The sequence below is a fragment of the Hipposideros armiger genome, unplaced genomic scaffold (genome assembly GCF_001890085.2).
Source record: "Hipposideros armiger isolate ML-2016 unplaced genomic scaffold, ASM189008v1 scaffold_607, whole genome shotgun sequence".
NCBI classification, from domain to species: Eukaryota; Metazoa; Chordata; class Mammalia; order Chiroptera; family Hipposideridae; genus Hipposideros; species Hipposideros armiger.
In genome coordinates this window covers 351,839-364,447 of record NW_017731957.1, presented here as the reverse complement: position 1 = coordinate 364,447, position 12,609 = coordinate 351,839, and the positions used below count along the sequence as shown (strand labels likewise).

At 41.2% G+C, this 12,609-nt stretch overlaps 1 protein-coding gene across 1 annotated transcript in view; it reads left to right on the top strand.

Moving 5' to 3' along the window:
• NRN1 (neuritin 1) overlaps positions 1-9,227 on the top strand; it is a 78,380-nt gene extending 69,153 nt beyond the window's left edge. The window contains exon 4 of the mRNA XM_019624775.1: positions 8,775-9,227. Coding sequence (XP_019480320.1) covers positions 8,775-8,820 — 46 coding nt within the window. The 3' untranslated portion in view covers positions 8,821-9,227. The remainder of the gene's footprint in view (positions 1-8,774) is intronic.
• Positions 9,228-12,609: the final 3,382 nt, after the last annotated feature.

The following is a 12,609-nucleotide window of genomic DNA, read 5'->3' as shown; positions in this document are numbered from 1 at the left end:
GAAGTGTTTTAAAGCTGGTGAGGAGAGGGAAGCAAGATGAGACATGGATCAGAAGGAGGCTGTTGTACTAATCCAAGCAAAAGATGATGATAAACTTGGCCCGGAGTGTTGGCAATGAGAATGAAGAACACTGGAAACACTTGAGATGTGTGTAAGAGGTAGAATTAACAGGATATATAAACAGTGAATGTTTGGATGGTGGATAGTAGGAGAGATGGAATAGAGGGTTAAGAAGAGGATGATCCCCGGTTCCAATTTAACTGATTCTTTAATTAAGGTGGGCGGGTGGACTTCAAGATTCTTCCCCAAAAGAAACCTATTGTTGAACTTCGACCTTTGACTCTTGTCCAGTTCTTCCAGCGCTTAAAATATCTACAACCCATATCCTAAGTGGACTGCTTACACCCCAACTTAGCAAACCCATTGTAGGGACCAATTAAAAGGCATTAATTAGCTAGTGTTAGAATAATGCTGAATAACAAAACCCTCCAAAATCTCAGGACCTTAAAAGAACATTTATTTACTCTCTTGGATCTGGAATTGGCTGGGGCAGCTCATCTAGGCTGGGCCCCCTTGGGCATATTTTTTAAACTATGGATCAGGCTGAGTCTAGCTGGGGTGGCTCTGCTCCATATGTGTTCATTCTGGGCTGAAGGGGCAGTAGTTGCCTTGTGAAAGCACCTTTCACAGAAATGGCAGAACCAAGAGAATGAGTCCAATCATACAAAGTGCTTTTCAAGCCTTTGCTCACATAATATTTGCTAACATATCGATTAAAGCAAATCCCAAGGTCAAGCCCAAAGTCAAAGGTCAGGGAAGTATGCTGTGCCCATGAAGGTGAAGGTCATACGGGAATGAATATTTCTAGTCAGTAATCTGATCCACTACAAAGATAGAAGAGAAGTGTTTGCTCCCCCTATTTAATTCTACAGGGTACATCATTATAGCTTGTGAAGCTTGATAGGGGAATGAATGTACTACCTCAAGCAAGATTGCCATGAGATGAAGCAATATTCAAACTCAATAGAGTGTGGAAAGAAATTCCAATCCTACTGAAAATTCCCATGATTTTATAAGTTAGAGGTTGCAAGACTTGCCCTAAAAGAGCTTGTTATTTCTCTCTAGGTGTTATGTTTAAAATTTCAATAGCTGCAACCAGGTGAGCAGTGGTACCTGATTTATGATAATGTGGACCAAATGGTTAAGCATGCAAATCACAGAGAGAACAGACATAAAACACATAATTCAGTCATTCATAAATTTTCTACCAGAGTATAACTACTGATTCAAATAACAGCATAAATATTTAACCTCTTGCTGTGGAGAAGTGATTTCATATTCAGATTCAACTGTTATTAATCACTATTTAATATAACTCTGGTTTTAACTTCCAGACTTGAGGTTAGAAACCTTCTGAGATATATGTGTTATTTTTAGTGTATGACTCCAACATTGAGGCTTTAGAGAAGTTTTCTCATAAAAATCCTTGCCAGTGACTTGCAATTTGCAATTTCCTTCTGTCTTCTGTCCTCACAACACTGTTCCCTTGTTCTACTCCCTTAATGAAAGTTTTTTTTTGTGACTACAGAGAGCCAAATCTCAGAAAAGTCCTCGGAACAATGTTTTAGTCAGGTTTTAGGTGTGTTGCTGACCTTTTAAAGTAGATGAGAGTTCAAATCAAAACCCAGTTTTCTGGTTTTTCTTGAACTATCTCGAGATCTGGCTGCTTCTGGCCAGCATTTGTAGGTTGTGACAACTGGCTGGGGCTGAGCAGTGCTGCCCCCTGCAGGCTGGGATTTCACTCTCCAGCTGGGCCCCTCCACTTCTATTTCCATAGCAGGTTTGTCCCCTGGAAGCACTTCACTTGTCACCCCACCTTCCAAGATGGGTACCATCTTTGCATGAATGATGGCCTCTCTCTAATTCATGTAATTTTTCTCCGTACATAGCTTCCTCTCCGCCAAGAGAAGTGGAATTTATTTGTCTCACTCTTTCCTCTCTTTTGCAACTCATCCCACACATCCTCCTAGATGAGAAGGCTGCTCTCCTGCATCAGCATGAAAGCCTGTGGTGGCTGCTTTTCAATCAGAACAATATGTCCCTGGCCATCACCAACCATTTTACTACCCACTTTTTTTGGTGGCTTCTGAATCTCTGTTTGTTTTGAATTATTTTGCATAGAATACCCAAGTTTCTAAAGGCTAGTCTTCACCCTAGTGCCTCTCATTTACATTAAATGATTTCTTAAATGCTATGTTTTCTTTAGATGACATTTAGGAAAGCCACAATTTTAAGCAAAATTATGTAACAATTTTTCACAACTACTTCACAAGTTTTTTCCCCCTCTGTAAATGTCTAAAAAGTTCCCTATTGAATCAAGAAAAGCCTATGATCCCCCTTTGTAGCCCTTGGTGGTTTCTTCAAACGTTTAAGTCTTAATTAATTTTCCAAAGCGTTTCAACTCTCTACCCCAGATTTCAAGGTGGATTCAAGAACAAGATAAATATAAGAGCAGCACATCTCAGTTGCTAACTAAATTCTCTCTTAATCACAAAGTAAAAGACCAAATCAATATAATTTTAAGGAAGAATAAAACAGAGAGTGAAAGGTTAGCATTCTGCCTTGCTTAGAAATGGAGGCAGTTATGTTTTTCCTGTGTTGGCTGTGAAAAAATGCACATGTGCATGTGGTCTCTGCTTGCCCATCGCTGCACCACTCAAGGGAGCCCTGTGGGCAGACCAAAGGCAATTCCAGAAACCCACCTAATCACACTAACATGGAAGCTCCCAGATCCCTCTCAGGCAGAGGCACAATTTAAAACGGAAGAGACGTAATCCAGCTCTTTAGACATATCCCATGTTCCTGAATAATCTATTTCTGGCTCTAGGCTTCATTATAAATGTCAGGACATGATACAGTTATGGTTAAAAAGGCACTTTCATTAGAAATCCCTCTTTCCAGGCTCTGGCAGTTTTTTGAATAAATTACCCTTTGGAATGAAATTTCTCCTCAGCATAAAGGTAAATTGGAATGGAGAGCTTAACAAAATCCAGGTTCTAGTTTCCTTTTGGTGGGATGCAATACCAGTGCAAAGGAAATGAACAATGACTTATGTTAGAATCTCGGGGCCACTCATTGCCAGAGTCAAGGTAAGACCACATGTTTGGCTGGTCTTAGTATTTTCAGTATCATTGTCAATTTTATTATTAGTGTAGTAGTTAGTTAAAAGAAAGGGGTGTCAAAGAGAGAGAAAGGGAAAAGAAAGAGAGGGTCTGCCTCTGTTACCCTGGTATATACGTAAGTCACTAAACTTCCCTCATGAGGGCTGAGGTTGGGCAGCTAAAGTCACAGCTTGTTTTCTGTAGCATCAAGCAGAGAATCCTCTACCTTTACAGGTAGCAAGGGATGCTGAATATTGAAGGGCTAGCTAACCAAAAGTGTGTAGGAGAAAAAGTCCAAGTTCAAATACCAACTCCAGGATCAAGATCGGGAGTCTGGAGTTTACTGGAAATGAAACTGGAACTACACCTAGATTGGTAAAGTGTTATGTGGGAGGGGCTGTCTTGGGCCATCCTCTCAGCTTGCCCAGAGATATAGTGTTTGATGATGTTTTCCAGAAGGGTCACCAGCAATGTGGAGAGTATGAAAAACTAGGCCACTGATCTCAGGGACCAGTTTCCATGACCCCACCATGTTAGCTGAGAAATGCGAATGCCTGAGCAACCATGTCATTGATGGGACCTGAACAGTCTGTCCCACGAGTCAAAACGGAGAGTGGACATTTGGAGACAGGTGGCCTTCTGCACAATTGCTTAGTTACTGAACTGCTTTATATTTTTTGGTATTGGATGGCAAAAAAAAAAATTAGTAACTGTGATTTTCCCATATAAACTATAGTAAGTGCTTTGAATTAAGAAAGGTTTTTGTTGAGAACTTGAGTGTTTGAAAAATCTAGGGCTGTATCTTACTCCTCCCCACTGAGTGGGTATAGAGAGACGGGTTGCGATAGCTCTCTTGACATTACCCCCAGCAGTGTGTGAAGGGCTCCTTACCGCCAAAAGGGAAACATTCCTCCTTTGACCCAGGAGGCTCTCATTTCTTCTATCTTTTGTCTCCTACCTTCCCTGCATGTGTGAGTGACTGGTAAGTGCCTTTGACACGTTTGAATAGAGCTGTGTTAGGAATGAATCTCTAAGGCTTTTAAAAACCACCCACTGACAAGTAAAAGTTGTCTTTCTCACCCTGATGGAGATTTTCTAACTTTTTAATAAGGTATCAAGGTGGAAAATGGGGTGCACTTTGAGCCACCACACTAATGAACAACTGAGGATTTTTCCTTGGCACATTTAGAGCCCCAATAGACATTTCGGATCCCCAAGCATTGTGTAAAAGTTCTCTTACTGGAACTTCGCAATCCTTGCAGGATGTGGAAAAGGCAGCTCCCATTAAGGCTCTGCCCCTCCAGGGTCCAAACTATGGTTAGAAGTTTCCACTGCTGAACTGAACTCAGACAGTGGTGACTGAGTATCTTGCCAAAGGAGCAAACAAAGGGGTTAGTGAGGCATGTACTCCCAAGAATGACTTAGGTTTCTGACTAAGACACTACTGACCAGGCATGGTCATAAATAACTTCTCTTCTCAAAAGCAAAAATGGAAAGCAGACAGCGTTGCTGCTCCATTTTCTTGGGGGTATCATGAAGGGAAGATTCTGAGCTGTGGGCTTGTGGGTACACTTTCTTTTTCTGGGAGCCTCAGAGCTGACCAGAGGCTGGAAGGTTCCCAAGTCTGGCCAGTAGCCGGCATGGAGCCATTCAGGAGCATGGCACAGGGCTTTTGTCCAGGGACCGCCATGAGGGAAGTCCTGCCTATGGCTTTCCCTCCTTTTCAAAAAGGGCCTTTTTAGAAAGATTGTTTAAAGGGAAGAGGTTAGCTATGGGGTGTGTGTGTGTGTGTGTGTGTGTGTGTGTGTGTGTGTGTTTGTGTTTATATTGTTGCACTGTCTCTTGCCACTCCTAGGCCGTAATTCCCAGGGGCAGGAATTGTGTCATTTCCAGATAAATTGTGAATGTGCCCTGAGGTATGAGTGACCAGAGCTGTGAGGACCACAGGGAGAGATGATGTGACCTGCCTTTGGGTATGGGTACACCAGTGCTGCAGAGGTTCCCCCCATCCCCAGGAGTTTTAATTTCTTCTCAGTGGGGCTAAAGGCCTCGCTCACCCAGGTCTGCTTCCAAGGTCTGTGGCCTGGGCCTTGTCATAAAGCATTTCGGGACAGCTGTCTTTCTAAGCTACCCAAAGAAGAGAGAACCGTTTTAATCAGACTCATTCAAATACATATCTCTTGAGCAACCTTTGCATGCTAGCTTTTGGGGAAAAGCTGTGAATATGAGTGATACAGTTCTTTTTCATATTGAGCTTCCACTCTTGCAGGCTTAAAATACCTAATTAGATAATTTACTATTTATCACAGTTATTATTAGTGATATGAGGAGGTACCAGAATATGAGAGAGCATATAAAAGGATGACCTAATTTGGGGTGTCAGTGAAGGCTTCTCTTAGGAGCTACTGTATTTCATTAAATTTAAGATGTCATCAATTATAATACACACCATTATTCTATGCACACTAAGAAAGAAAAATTATGCTTCCAGTTAAATATGACATAGATTTTCTTACCATTTAGAACACTTATTTTTAATTTGACGTAGACCTTTATTACATATAATTTTGTGCATAACTAAGAGAGAAAATATAAACAAAACAGATTCTTAAAGAATTTCTAAAATTCTTTCTATTCAGAGTGCTTCTCTTCCTAATCACCTTCCACTTAGATTTGGTATCTATGCTTTCCCACACATTACCATTCCCTGTGCCAAAAGAACATTGGTGATAGGATATTTCTTAAAAGAGTCTATAAAAGAACTAAAAGCTATTGTTACTGTGCTCTTAAGCCAAATGTGCAATAATATAGAGCTCACATATTTTTGACTCCTGCTTGGGGAATGCTGCTAAACAGAACCATTTCCCCACTCCCACCCCACAATCATTTCATTCCGAGGGGTTAAAATAGTGCTCTGTATTGTGTCCAGGGTTTGCTGCCAAGCCACTGACCCCATTCTGCAAGTTTTGATGCTGGTGCTGTTTATGTGCGCATACAGACAGGCTGTCCCAAGTGCTGTCAGCTGACAATCGATGCACCCCAATTTCAGAGATGTTAAATGTGGGATATTTAAAATCAATGAAACGTGATAGTTTCTAAGATGAGATCTTATGGATGTACAAGAAGTAGCTAAGCAAAGAATGGAGTTGTCCTGAAGAGAGAGAGAGCACATGTGAAGGCTCAGAGGTGGGAAAAGTGTGGTGTGTTACAAGAAATTAAAGAGGTCAGTGTGGCTGATGTCCAGGGCAAAGGAGAGGCAACAAGGGATGAAGTTAACTAATAAGTAGGGCTTGTCCCTACCAATAAAGTCCTTGAACTTGTGTTAGGGACATGGAATTTCACCCTAAGAGAACAATGGGAAGAATTTGTAATGTTTTTGGCAGAAAGTGGATGCAGGAGGGTGTGAGGTAGATGCATTAAAGGAAATATTTAGAAAATATTTTTATTTAGAGTCTGGGGAATGGACTGGGTGGGGTCTGAGTGAATGTGAAAAGCAAGCATAGGTCATGGCTGTAGCCCATGAAAGAGTGTGGTGCTTTTGTAATTAGAATTTGTGTCTGGCTTCATGATTGAGTGGATGGAAGGTAGTGAGAGAAAGGGAGAGCGGAGTTAAGGATAAGTTCCCAGAAACTTGCTAGAAGAAGGCACCACTCACAAACACTGCAGCAGGACCAGGTTTGAAGGTGGGAATAACACTAGTTAATCTGAGGTAGCTCTGAGACATCCAAATGGAGACGTGATGTAGACAGCAGGATGTATGGGTCTACAGCTCACAGGCTGGACAGCTAGGCTGGAGAAGTAAATGTGGAAGTCATCAGAATGTACCTGGTAACTGAAGTGATGTGCATGGATGTGTTTGCTTAGGGAGAGAATGGAAAGTGAGACATAAAAAGGGCCCAGGAGTGCATCTTGAAGAACTGCAACATTTGAAGTTGAGTGGAGATGGGTAAGCTGTCAAAGGAGCCTAAAAGAAGCAGCTAGGAGAAGAGAAGCCAGGAGAGTGTATCACAGAGACCAAGGATCAAGTGCTGGCTAGGATGTCACCACTAGTGGGTCTTCAGAACTTGGCACTGACATACCTCCCTGCAGAGTTAGCTTCCTTCATATTCCCACAGTGTCTTCAACATTTGCATCCTTTTAAAGGTGTTTTGCTTTTGACAAGCTCAATTTCATTAGCCTTTATATAGAATGTGCACCTACTCATGACCTTGCCTTTTGGGCAACTTTAGCCCAGCTCTCGGCGAGCTCATCAATTGGAGTCCTGTCTGTGAAACTATTGAGTGCTCCTGAAAAGAGAGAAAAGAGAAAGAGAGAGTAAAATGGAGAAATCAAAGGAGAAAGAGAAAGGCCAATGTTTACTAAGCATCTACAAGGTACTGTTTCTTATATTTGTCTAATCCTTGCAAAATGGTGCAAATGAATGTTATTATCCCCATTTTAAAGGCTCAGAGAGGTTAAATAATTTGTTGCCAACTTATATCTATCTACTCGAAAAAATACTTTTCAAGGGGCAGCCCCTTGTAGGAAGCTCACATGTGTTTATGAAATGCAAGCATGTTATCTCTGAAGCAAATGGCTATAGTAAAGGAGAAAGCTTTCAGTGTGAAAAAAAACGGTAATAGTTGACAACAGAAGTCTAAACATGACCTTGATGAAAGACCTCCATGAATAAACCTGTTCCTTTTTCTTTGTTTAATGATATTGGTGAGTTAGGCTTTAATAGAAATATCTGTGGTATGATAGATTTATTGGTGGCAATTATAAGTGGGAAGTCACCTCCACTGGATCTATTTTAATGGGAACATTTGGGGGAGTTAGCAGGGACAATCTTATTTATTTCTCTGCCTCACTTGTTAGCTCCTCTCAGCTCAGCAGGAAACTACAATCTAATGTGGCCCAGATTCCTTCAGAATAACTGGGGGGACCTCATAATTCTCATTAAGATGCCCATGGGTAGAGTCTGGGGAGGAGAGGCTGCTTGAGGGCACCAATGAGCTGTTACCATCCATCTCAGCTACCCAGAAGAGGTGTGGCCTTTTGTTAAATAGTCTGAAAATTAATGAATAATGAATATTTCTAAAACTAGTTTAAGGACAATAACTCCTATCTCTCTAGCCCACCAGGCAGGAAGGCAGAGCGTGAGAGGAGAATGGTTGTGATCCATGAGGCTGCTTCTGAGGCAGAACAGATAAGAGCTTTGCCTGCTGTGTGGGGCAGAGGAAAATGACAAGGTGATTGCTTCACCCACTGTGTTACTTGTTGCTTGATAATCATTATTGGCAGTGTCATCTTGACTCTCAATGACAGCATCTGTAGCAGGTAAGCTTAGTTCTATAAGTGGATAGAGGTGCTGCCAATCTCCAAAACATGGGGATATAGTGTGGCACCTTGACACCACATAATGAAGGGGCTCAAGTTGCAAACTGTGACATGTGCTGAGATTCTTGTGTCCACACTCAGTATAGGCCCTTTTGGAGGAAACTTTCTAGGTGGGAGTGACAGTATAGAATAAAATAGAGGTGAGAATCACCTGAAAAGTGTCTTATGTCAGCCTGGGGAATATGCATTTCAAGTGATTCTTCCTCTCTCCTTTTCTCACCCCTCTCCCTCCAGCAAATCTAGATATAAACACCAAGAAATGAAGAAGAGAAGCTGCTGACCCAGTAGATGGAGTTACAGCCAAAAGGTCACAATCTGTTTTCCCTTTTGCTGATTTGAAAATCTGAGGAGAGTGCCAAAATACAGACTTGTTAAAGGTTACTAAACTGGCTTTCTCTTTTTGGGTGCACAATTATATTACACTTCCTGATCCCCTTAGAGTTAGGTAGAACCATAGACGTATTTTTGCCAATGGAAATTGAGCAGAAGTGAATTGTCCTGCCAGGCTGAGGCAGTTGAGAGCTGGCGTGCCTTCTCCATCTCTCTTTACATTGGCCCTTGTCTCCTGGCTGATGTCAGGGTTTCCATGAGGTTGTTGCAGATGGCTGTACCTCAGCATGGAAGGATCTTGGGTCCCTGAATGACTATGTAGAGCTGAGCCCACTGACAACATTTAATTGTGACAAAAGCAAGCAATAAACTTTCATTGTGCCAAAACACTGAAATTTTGAGGTCAGTCTGTTACAGCAGTCAACATTACTTCCCTTAACAGATACAATTGTACAGTCCAGGGTCATGGTCTTTGCAGTTAGCCTCCTTCTTCCTCACCTCCTGAAGTTACCAGCTTTACAAAGAGCAGGATTGGTTTTCTGTTCATTGTGTTTTAGTTTTCATTGAATTTGTCAAGGGCAAAGTATTTTATCAAAGTAATTATTAATTGGAAATCAATTTTAAAAAGTCCAAACCAGTATAACAACTTGGTAATTAATCACTCAACATGAAAAATGGGATATTCAGGGCCTGATGTGCCATTCAAGTAAAATTATGGAGATTTGCTTCAAAAGACCAGCTAACATTTTGGGAGGAAAAAGAAGTACCCCTTGTATTCTCTTCTGAGTCTGTTTTCAGGTCTTGAGCTATCCAACGTTATGTATCAACTCTTTGGAATGTGTGTCCCATTGTGTCCTTTCCTGAGGAAATGTCATGAGCTGCCCTTTGACATTCAACATTTCCCAAACTCAGCACAAAAAGTCTTTGCCTTTGTTCACTTTAACACAAATGTTTTTTTTCTAAAGTCAGATTTAAGAAATGTATTTCCCTCACCACTTTGACCCTGAGTTTGAGTTTGGAGGCTTGACACTGATGTCACGGAGACCAACAAAGGAATTAGAAATCAGAAATGATGAAAATACAGAGACCCGTTTTCAATGAATTTCCATGCCAGCAGCTTTTCCTCCTTCTCAGCCTTTCTAACTCTTCCAAATGCTTCAAGGTCTGCTTCATTAATTACTTTACAAAACTTACAGGATTTCCCACATGGACTCTGAGTAGGTTAAAATTTCTGGGAGTACAAAGAACACATTTGGTTTTGTTCATCATTCCCCAGCATTTAGCACTGTCCCTGGCAATTGTCAGACACTTAAAAAAATATATATATATATATATGCTGAGTAAATTGATGGCTTTGAATGAATAAATGAATTTTGGGTCTTTCACACATTTCAAGCAACTGTGAATCATCAAAAAGACTGGAATGGAAGAGAGATTCATTCTTCTCAAAACACACATTGTCTATTCCACAGAATTTAGCAACTAATGCATTTAATCCTCATTTTGACAGTACACAGAACCAGCGACATTTATTTCTATATCACTTTGACAACACTTCTAACTCAGCTGACTTATTTGGGGAAAATAATAATCACAAATGATAGTGGCCTCCATCCAAAAAAAAATAAAGTGGATGATTGTGTTCTTGCATTAATGAGCACTGAGGTATAATAAGCTTTTCGTTGTCTTTCTCTTTTACTCTTTTAAATAGCAATATCCATTGGTCTACATGGCATTTGGTTTCTTGACATTCTGTGAAGAATATACAAGCTGGGTATGATAGCTAGAATAATGTCACTCTCCCCCAAAGATGTCCATGTCCTAATCCTCAGAACCTGTAAATATGTTATGTCACATAAAAGGGGGAATTAAGGTTGAAGACGGCATTAACGTTGCTAATCAGCTGACTTTAAAATATAGGAGAGTGTCCCGGGTTATCCAGCTGATCCAAAGTAATCAAAAGGGTCCTTTCAATTGTGGAAGAAGGAAGCAGAAGAGCCAGTGTCACGGTGAGGCAATGTGAGAAACATCCAGTTGGCCATTGCTAGTGTTGAAGATAGAATGGGGCCACGCATCATGGACTGTGGGCAGTCTCTATAAACTGGAAAGGGAAATAAAACAGATTCTCTCCTAAAACCTCCAGAAGGAATACAGCTCTGCAACCCCTTGATTTTAGCCCACTGAGACCCATTTTAGAATTCTGATCCCCAGAACTGTAAGATAATAAATGTCTTGTAGTAAGTCCCGACATTTGTGGTAATTTGTTACAGCAACAGTAGGAAACTAATACACTAGGGGTTCACAATAAAATAGACAGAAGAGGTACAGAAACCTTTTACAATTTATCAAAAAAAAAAGATAAAATAAAAGCATTTATTTTTCTCATTTTGTTCATTGTATTTATTTTTTCTCTCTAACCATTCCTCATTGGAGAGATTGGGACAGGCTTTTTCAGAGTTCAACACAGAATGATACCCCACAATAGAAGATGGTCAGTGAAAATACACATAGGTTAAAAATACACAGTAGATAGAAAACATGTTCAATTATTCATTGAAACTGAAGTAAATTAGTGTTGTTTCAAAACCTTTTTGGGGATAAAGAGAAAGCTCATGGCACAAAATAAAATGATAGCATAAACAACGCTCTGTTGCCTAGCGGTTTGTGGTCGCTAGATCTTGGAGGAAGCCCCCAGATGTCCATGGCAAGGGGGATGAGCCTGGGGTGAAATGCTCTTCACAGGGCATCTCATTAGCTTCCAGCTCTTCGCTCCCCTGGTCTTTAGCCAACCTGGTAATGGGTAACCGTGTCTGACAGATGTGATTTTTTTGCTTCTCTCTTCTTATGTTTGCAGGGGACATGCCGATGAACAGAGGAACATCAGAACATGGGCAGGGAAGGAAAGGGAAAAAAAGGTGATGAGTTTGGGCTATTTTAGAACTTTGGTAATTGGTGTCAGAATGGTCAAGAATAGGCATGCATTTTATATAATACCCACACCTAAAAAAGATTATTTTCCAAAGGGAGAAAGAATTATTAGCAAATTCAGGGTTTCATGAAAACTTGAAAAAGTTTCAATTATCTTTCCCAAGCATTATTTTGTGAGCCCAGGCCCTTTCTCTGAAGTGAAAGCAATATGCGGCTCGAACACACTTGTAGGCAGGTATTTGTTCAGAGCTTTAGTGCTGGCGGCCACCTGGGTCTGTTGGAGGTTTAACCAAATTAGTATTTGCAAAGTGTTCAAATGGTGCCAGGCACGTGGTCAGCTCTGTGCAAGTGTTACTGACCACTGTTGTTAAATCACGGTAAACCACCTTAGTTAGGACACTGATGCAAAAATAGAACATGGCTCTTTCCAGCTCTGTAATGACATAGCAAAGCAGAAGGAATGATTTGTTAGGTCCGTGTAGAGTTCATGCAGCTTCCCAGGCTGAGATAAATAAATGGAGCTAAGTCAGTTGAGCTCTCATAGGAATGGGGCAGCACCAGGGTTAGAGGCAGTACATGGCCATCGGTTCAGAGAGCCTCAGTGAGCAGCCCAGCTCAGGCACTAGTGAAGTCACATCAGGAAGCCCCCTGATGTGGTGTAACTCTCCTGGCCTCTGCCAACACATTCTGCCCAGCCTACAAGGAGACCAGCTCCAGCCCTGATAAATATCTGTTGACTGAGTGAATGAGATGGGAGTCTCTCTCTCTCTCTCTCTCTCTCTCTCTCTCTCTCTCTCTCTCTCTCTCTCTC